An 8,946-nucleotide genomic window follows, 5' to 3' on the forward strand; every position below is an offset into this window, starting at 1 on the left:
ATCTATTCTTGTTTACACTATATATAAGGTATCTATATTCTGAAAATAACTACTTATTCTACACCTTTTTTACTCTTGTCAACACTTTTTTGATCTTCTTATTTTTTGTCAATAGCCATTCTAGTTTCACTATTATATTAATTTTGAGTGAATATCTATTTTTTTTTCAAGTGATATAAAAGTATATTGAACTTTTCTTTTTTAAAAATTTATATTATTGAAAAATATTTTTAGAATTATAATAAAAAATTAAAATAAGAATTTAAAATTATTTATAGATAGAAGATTTAGAAAAGCTTAATGAAGAAAAGTTATTCAATGAGACAAAAAAAGTAAAGGATTGATGAAAAATATAATTTCAAAAACAACAAAGATTAGATTTAAAATTGAATGAGCTTTTAAAATTTAAAATTTAATCTATTATAAAATATTTTTAAATATATGGATATATAAGTAAATAACTTAAATTTCAAATATTTTATCAATTTTAGTCAGAACATGAGTTGCATCATGTTCTCTATATATGAATCGAAACTCTACCAAAAAAGCCTCCAAATTATCTAGTATTAGATCTAGTTATTTAAAAAAAGACAAAAATCATGATAATATTGAACTTGAAAGAAGTGTATTAATGAATCTAACTTGAGATCTTGGAATTGGATAACTTTGAAATTCAATCATAAGTTGTATTTAATTGATAAATCCTTGAAACTTAGATCTTGTGCCATTAAACTTCTTAAGTAGGATAACTCTGGGTTTTCTAGTACTGAAAAGATGTTCCATTGTAGAGGAAGGGATATGATTTGGTGTACATATTAAAGCAACTTCAATCATATCTATATCTTTACTTCTTATCATTCTTGTTGCTCCTTGTCATGATAAACTGAGTTAATGCATTGCAAGCATCAACTCTTTTAATTGCTCTTATATTTCAGCCATTGCACTCTTTATTTCAACAAGCTCTGTCATGATAATATTTAAATAAAATAAAATAAAAATCTAATATTACTTAAGATAAGTAAAAGAGAGGACTTAAAAATAAAGAAAATACTAAAAATAATATTACTTTAGAAGAAGGTAATCCATAACTTCTAATATACTTATATCTTATTAAGAAAAAAAGATATTCTATTCTTAATCAAGAGAAAACAAAGCTCTAATATTGTTAGTATGCTCTTATCAATCTATCAAAGACATAAACTAGAACAGATGCATAAACCTCAGAAATCTATGTCGAAAGAAAATTGACAAAATAGAAATAAAATAATATGTATATTAAAAAGAAACTAAAATAGATATTGCCAAAAGACAAGAAAACTAGAGACTCTTGAATCTAGACTAGAAGCAAGAAAGGAGTTGACAAGAATAAAGAAGACTTTATTCTTGCCTCTATATATACTATCTAACTAAGAGCTACATGGCAATGTTCTATAGAACCTCTAATATGTGTTGACTTTGTAGGACACATGCCTTAGCTTACAACACAAGTTTTCTATGTATACACTACATAGTTAGTTTGTACTTCAAGCTACCAACATGTGTGATACATGGTTAATTTGTTGACCATGTTTGTAATCTAAAAAGTCAATTATAAACACGAATAAAATCAAAGCAACGTCTATGAAGCTTCTATAGAAGATATTATGGAATCAATCTACTTTTACTTCCTTTTATCTAATCATATAAGTAATTATTGATTTATATGTGCATATCCATGGCAACTACTCATGATTAACTTATTAGCCAAATTTTTAACCTACCAATCAACTATAAACATGTATAAAATCAAATATGGATCTATAAATCTACTAAAAAGCTTTTCTATAAGATAATATTAAATCTACCTATATTTACCTTCAACATGGTACTTCTTATTTACATAAATATATATGTCCATGATATAGAATATAATTAGAATCGGCTAAGTGGGATGCTCAATCCATTGAGGATATTGAAAATAACAATTGAGCCATGGTATGTGCCTACCTTAAGGATATGACCTTCAAAGATGCCATTCATAAGTACTTTGATTCCCAAATAGAATTTCATGTTAAATGAGCTCATTGTAATGGCCAATTTCCACAACTTTAAAAAACTGAGGCAAGCTAGCTTCCGTTTTTTTTATTATACAAGCATTGTCAAATCCAATTTCTTTATGATCAAGTAGAAGAATGACAAGTATTGATTACACCTCATGAACTTCTTGCTTGAGAATATACAACATTCTAAATAATTCAACAAAGTTTGTCAAATTTTATAAGGATGGATGTTTTTAGATAGCTCTATAGTGCATTTCATTCTTTTCAAATTCACCAAAAATAAAACCTGGCTATAATCCTAAAATAAGCAAAATTACGCATTTTACGGAGAAGCCCTAGTTTCAAGAGGCCTATCCATCCCATCCATACTAAAGTCCATACTGCACCCACTAACAAGTACAGCAAACTGGTCAAACGAACACCCATCCATCCACCACTTTGGATAATATTAACAATGAAAGCATCCATCCCTCTCACTCATCTACACCTCCACAAATACAAACAAAGAGCTGTCATCCAAACCAAAAAAAATAAAAAAATAAATAACATGATGGAACAAAGAGAGAACACAGTGAGAGTGTGAGTAGAAAAAAAAGGGAGTGGCGGGGGCCACCTCTATAGAACAAATAATAACATAGAACTTCGGAGGGGGAGGGGTGGGTTTGTGGGGCACTGGCGGAGCTTGGATGACGACACAAATACAAAAAGGAAGGGCGGAACCCAGGCAGGTAACCCGGGCGCAGCTGCTACACACGAGCCACAGTTTATCTATTTTGTCTATTTCGTGGAGCTGGCAAGCAAGCAAGCTAGTTAGCTAGCTAAGTAGCAATCTCAGAATCTAGAATGGAGCAGAGCTGAGCAGAGCAGAGCAGAGCAGAGGAGGAGGAGGAGGCGTGGTGCTCTGGTTGTTTGATTGATTGATTGAATCAATGGTGGTCCTCTCTCTCTGTGTCACTGTGACTCCTCCGCAGAGCCCTGGTGCACCCGCGGCTCCCCCGAACACAAAACCCAAGTTCCTACTGCTCCCTCGCCTCCCAGGCCACGCACTCTGCGACTGTGTGTGTGTGTGTGTGAGTGAGTGAGTGAGCTTTGCACAGCGCCCCCAGCCCCTCCGAGCCTTTGCAGCGCCGTTCAAGCTTTGGCGGCGGATTCCAACGCCTTCCACACCGCCACCACGAACTTGCTGTCCAGAACGCCGTTCTCCTCTACGGGCACGAACGTCGCATTCCATGTGGCGGTGGTGGTGCCTGCTGTCGGCCCTGGCGCATATTGCACCACGGCCGTGACGTACTTGAAGCGAGGGTCGCCCTTGAGCACCGTGTAGCCCACCTTCTTCTCTGCGTCGTCGAACACATCCACCTGCTCCACGAGCTCTCCGGCATCAGGGATAGCTGCACACATCCAACATCTCGTACCCTTAGCACATCATCATCATTGTCCCTCTTCGTTTCCATGGCTACGAGACAGACACACCCACACACATTTGGACACAAAATTGGACAGCAATTTTGCTGCCTGTCTGCACACGATTCCCACCTGGGCCCATCTTGCTGATGCGGATGCTGCCCACTTCGCCATTGCCCTTGGCGAATGTGCAGGACTCGAAGAGATGGGGCAGAGCCTTGGGGAGTATGGCATTCTCCTGCTTCACGGCGCTCCAGATGGCGTCGGGCGACGCGTCCAGCGTCTCGGTGTGGGTCGCCGTTTTCTTCGATTGGACGGCCTTCTCGAACGTCTTGAACATCAGGGCGGTGATGTTCTTGACGTGCTCGGGGGGTCCGGCCTCGCCCACGACGTCGTACTTGGAAGTCCAGGTCGCCTTCGTCTGCTTTTCGCCCGTGGATGCGAAGCTCACCACTCCGGTGACGTTAACGTACCTGGGATCACCCTCGACGACTGTGTAGGACAATGTCATGGTGGCGTCGTCGACGGTGTCGAGACGTTCCTTTGCAGCTCCTGCTTGTGGGATGGCTGCACGAGCACGAGATTGCCATGGTCACGTAATCATCATTCACATTCCAGGCGGCTCATGCCATCCGATTAGAGGACCTGCGAATACCGAGTTGCGCTCGCAGTTCGTGCACACAATGTCCATCAAGCAATCTAGAACGAACTCCAGAATGCTCCCGTAGAGACCAGTCGGTTTGTGCCGATCTCCATCGCAGAGCCGAGTACGGACGCAAAAGACGTGGAATCGACACAATCCTGTACCTCGCACGTTCATCGATGGGCTCCGCCCCATCGAAGAAGGGCGGAGCGCATTGATTTATGTGGCCTGTCTGAGTGGGTAGGTCGTGAATGCAACGAATTCAGCATTCTGAGCTCAGCTCTGTACAGGTGCGACACGAATTGTGCTAGAGGAAGGAAGAATCGGGACGTACCAGGGCCAAAGTGCAGGACGCGGAGAGTGCCGGGGCCACCATCGCCCTCCAAGATCTCAGTCTTTGCGAAGAATTCGGGCAGAAGGTCTGGCAACACCTTGTCGGAGTGTTTGCAGCACATCCAGGCATCGGCAGCGTCGACGTTGAGGATCTCGGTGTGGGAAATGATGTGTGCCATCTCGAATTCGAATGCAAGCTGCTGAGAATTGGCCGCAGAAAAATGCGAGTCCGATGCAATCGAATGCTAGAACGAGAGCGTGGCACTGGGAGGGAGGGGATCAATGTGGACTGTGGATTGATGATGAGAAGGGGTGAGAAGCAGGGTATTTGTAATGCAAATCGATCAAGGCAGCTCGATGGATGCACCACAAAGAAAGTCCAAGACCCTCAACAAGACATGGCTTGGGAGAGTAGGAAGGTTCTTTTTTTGTACCGTCAATGTGAATTATTTGTCGGGAATTGTTTTATTTTAAATAAAATTTGTGTTTTATTTTTTGTTCCAGTGCTGGACTATTGTTATGATCGGTGGGTTTATGATCTTGAATTCTCCATAGAAATTCACGTTTTTATTTTATGGATAATACGTGTGAGTCAGAATTTACTATGTACTGTTTTCCGCAGAATTTGCAGGCATTGTTGATTGTGTCAGATTGAACGGTTGTGGATTAAATTTTTTTCCTACTTTTGTTCTAAAATGTATGTATTGCAGCCAATGACATGAGTGCTGACGTGTAATGACAGCTTGCTGTGATTTCAGTTTTGTTCAATTGCAAGTCTGCTGCTCAGGAGCTCCTTGTTCTGAGCCCACTTGACACTGCGTCCGTCAATGAGAAGACTCATTGACTTTGTATCCTACTCAGATAGTTGAAATAGATGAATAAATCCAGTTATGTCGAAATCATATTTACCCACGTGGGCACTACATTCGAGATCTTGTCAGCAACACCAAACGTTCAATCTTTTCAGACTGGATAGTTTGGTTGACGAACGGAATGATGAATAGAAGCTTCCCCTGGGCGCTGCATTTACACCAAACTGTTTCACGGCATTGCAGACTGGAGGTAGGAAAATATGTGAAGGAATGAGAAATCGACTATTAGCTTTCTATGAATGGACAAGTGGGCAATAGTCTTCATTTGGATTTCAACAATAGTTAAAATCATTCCGGATTGACCTATTGTTAAAGACCTGTGACACTAAATTAACAATGGCCTTGTATATCTGTTCCTTTATGTTCTTTTCCGGTCTGAAGAGGTCATTACGAGAAGTTACATCAACAAAAGCTACCATCGATTTTAGGTTCTCGGGACTAGACAGAAATGATTTTTGGACATTGAAAAAACTGCTCCAGCAAGTAGCAGAACTTGCACAGTAAAGTGGGAACGTCAATCAGAGAGGAATCCAACAATCCGTTCAGGATATTCCAGAAAGATTGGAGAGGGCCTAGAGTCAGAGTAGGTGTTGAGTCAAAGATGACATGCTCCTATGCTAAGGTATGTATTTCAACCATGTACTAGAAATTGCAGCTGCTTGCGATTGACTACAAGATATCACACAAACTCAAGGGAAAGCTGGAATAATTATTCCATGTTTGATAATAATAAAAATAAAAATAAATCTGTACATCGTACCAATATATTCTCTAAAGCGGATGTTTTGTGAAAACCTTGTGCTGTGAGAGTAGGGAAATGGAACTTGCTCAAAGTGACGTCCCAGCAGGACGACGAGAAAATCAAAATCTAGACAAAAATTCTAATTTTGGAATGTAAAAAATGAACAACGCGCAAGACACAAACAACCAGGACTGGTAGGTCCAAACATGTTCTTAGTGTGGGAATTTGACTTATTGAGGGTCTTGGACTTTCTTTGTGGTGCATCCATCGAGCTGCCTTGATCGATTTGCATTACAAATACCCTGCTTCTCACCCCTTCTCATCATCAATCCACAGTCCACATTGATCCCCTCCCTCCCAGTGCCACGCTCTCGTTCTAGCATTCGATTGCATCGGACTCGCATTTTTCTGCGGCCAATTCTCAGCAGCTTGCATTCGAATTCGAGATGGCACACATCATTTCCCACACCGAGATCCTCAACGTCGACGCTGCCGATGCCTGGATGTGCTGCAAACACTCCGACAAGGTGTTGCCAGACCTTCTGCCCGAATTCTTCGCAAAGACTGAGATCTTGGAGGGCGATGGTGGCCCCGGCACTCTCCGCGTCCTGCACTTTGGCCCTGGTACGTCCCGATTCTTCCTTCCTCTAGCACAATTCGTGTCGCACCTGTACAGAGCTGAGCTCAGAATGCTGAATTCGTTGCATTCACGACCTACCCACTCAGACAGGCCACATAAATCAATGCGCTCCGCCCTTCTTCGATGGGGCGGAGCCCATCGATGAACGTGCGAGGTACAGGATTGTGTCGATTCCACGTCTTTTGCGTCCGTACTCGGCTCTGCGATGGAGATCGGCACAAACCGACTGGTCTCTACGGGAGCATTCTGGAGTTCGTTCTAGATTGCTTGATGGACATTGTGTGCACGAACTGCGAGCGCAACTCGGTATTCGCAGGTCCTCTAATCGGATGGCATGAGCCGCCTGGAATGTGAATGATGATTACGTGACCATGGCAATCTCGTGCTCGTGCAGCCATCCCACAAGCAGGAGCTGCAAAGGAACGTCTCGACACCGTCGACGACGCCACCATGACATTGTCCTACACAGTCGTCGAGGGTGATCCCAGGTACGTTAACGTCACCGGAGTGGTGAGCTTCGCATCCACGGGCGAAAAGCAGACGAAGGCGACCTGGACTTCCAAGTACGACGTCGTGGGCGAGGCCGGACCCCCCGAGCACGTCAAGAACATCACCGCCCTGATGTTCAAGACGTTCGAGAAGGCCGTCCAATCGAAGAAAACGGCGACCCACACCGAGACGCTGGACGCGTCGCCCGACGCCATCTGGAGCGCCGTGAAGCAGGAGAATGCCATACTCCCCAAGGCTCTGCCCCATCTCTTCGAGTCCTGCACATTCGCCAAGGGCAATGGCGAAGTGGGCAGCATCCGCATCAGCAAGATGGGCCCAGGTGGGAATCGTGTGCAGACAGGCAGCAAAATTGCTGTCCAATTTTGTGTCCAAATGTGTGTGGGTGTGTCTGTCTCGTAGCCATGGAAACGAAGAGGGACAATGATGATGATGTGCTAAGGGTACGAGATGTTGGATGTGTGCAGCTATCCCTGATGCCGGAGAGCTCGTGGAGCAGGTGGATGTGTTCGACGACGCAGAGAAGAAGGTGGGCTACACGGTGCTCAAGGGCGACCCTCGCTTCAAGTACGTCACGGCCGTGGTGCAATATGCGCCAGGGCCGACAGCAGGCACCACCACCGCCACATGGAATGCGACGTTCGTGCCCGTAGAGGAGAACGGCGTTCTGGACAGCAAGTTCGTGGTGGCGGTGTGGAAGGCGTTGGAATCCGCCGCCAAAGCTTGAACGGCGCTGCAAAGGCTCGGAGGGGCTGGGGGCGCTGTGCAAAGCTCACTCACTCACTCACACACACACACACACAGTCGCAGAGTGCGTGGCCTGGGAGGCGAGGGAGCAGTAGGAACTTGGGTTTTGTGTTCGGGGGAGCCGCGGGTGCACCAGGGCTCTGCGGAGGAGTCACAGTGACACAGAGAGAGAGGACCACCATTGATTCAATCAATCAATCAAACAACCAGAGCACCACGCCTCCTCCTCCTCCTCTGCTCTGCTCTGCTCTGCTCAGCTCTGCTCCATTCTAGATTCTGAGATTGCTACTTAGCTAGCTAACTAGCTTGCTTGCTTGCCAGCTCCACGAAATAGACAAAATAGATAAACTGTGGCTCGTGTGTAGCAGCTGCGCCCGGGTTACCTGCCTGGGTTCCGCCCTTCCTTTTTGTATTTGTGTCGTCATCCAAGCTCCGCCAGTGCCCCACAAACCCACCCCTCCCCCTCCGAAGTTCTATGTTATTATTTGTTCTATAGAGGTGGCCCCCGCCACTCCCTTTTTTTTCTACTCACACTCTCACTGTGTTCTCTCTTTGTTCCATCATGTTATTTATTTTTTTATTTTTTTTGGTTTGGATGACAGCTCTTTGTTTGTATTTGTGGAGGTGTAGATGAGTGAGAGGGATGGATGCTTTCATTGTTAATATTATCCAAAGTGGTGGATGGATGGGTGTTCGTTTGACCAGTTTGCTGTACTTGTTAGTGGGTGCAGTATGGACTTTAGTATGGATGGGATGGATAGGCCTCTTGAAACTAGGGCTTCTCCGTAAAATGCGTAATTTTGCTTATTTTAGGATTATAGCCAGGTTTTATTTTTGGTGAATTTGAAAAGAATGAAATGCACTATAGAGCTATCTAAAAACATCCATCCTTATAAAATTTGACAAACTTTGTTGAATTATTTAGAATGTTGTATATTCTCAAGCAAGAAGTTCATGAGGTGTAATCAATACTTGTCATTCTTCTACTTGATCATAAAGAAATTGGATTTGACAATGCT

At 43.5% G+C, this 8,946-nt stretch overlaps 2 protein-coding genes across 2 annotated transcripts; one reads left to right on the plus strand and one right to left on the minus strand.

Annotated features, from left to right (window-relative positions):
* Positions 1 to 2,623: 2,623 nt before the first annotated feature.
* Positions 2,624 to 4,707, minus strand: LOC112284866 (uncharacterized). The gene is made up of 3 exons (XM_024525195.3): positions 4,421 to 4,707; positions 3,576 to 4,010; positions 2,624 to 3,430 (listed from the first exon to the last, which is right to left on the minus strand). Exons 1-3 carry the CDS (start codon positions 4,596 to 4,598, stop codon positions 3,171 to 3,173), a joined length of 873 nt encoding a protein of 290 aa, XP_024380963.1. The 5' UTR covers positions 4,599 to 4,707; the 3' UTR covers positions 2,624 to 3,170.
* A 1,663-nt stretch (positions 4,708 to 6,370) lies between these two features.
* Positions 6,371 to 8,454, plus strand: LOC112284867 (uncharacterized). Its single transcript, XM_024525196.3, has 3 exons — positions 6,371 to 6,657; positions 7,068 to 7,502; positions 7,648 to 8,454. Exons 1-3 carry the CDS (start codon positions 6,480 to 6,482, stop codon positions 7,905 to 7,907), a joined length of 873 nt encoding a protein of 290 aa, XP_024380964.1. The 5' UTR covers positions 6,371 to 6,479; the 3' UTR covers positions 7,908 to 8,454.
* Positions 8,455 to 8,946: the final 492 nt, after the last annotated feature.

The sequence above is a fragment of the Physcomitrium patens genome, chromosome 7 (assembly GCF_059467195.1).
Source record: "Physcomitrium patens ecotype Gransden chromosome 7, ASM5946719v1, whole genome shotgun sequence".
In the NCBI taxonomy this organism is placed as follows: Eukaryota; Viridiplantae; Streptophyta; class Bryopsida; order Funariales; family Funariaceae; genus Physcomitrium; species Physcomitrium patens.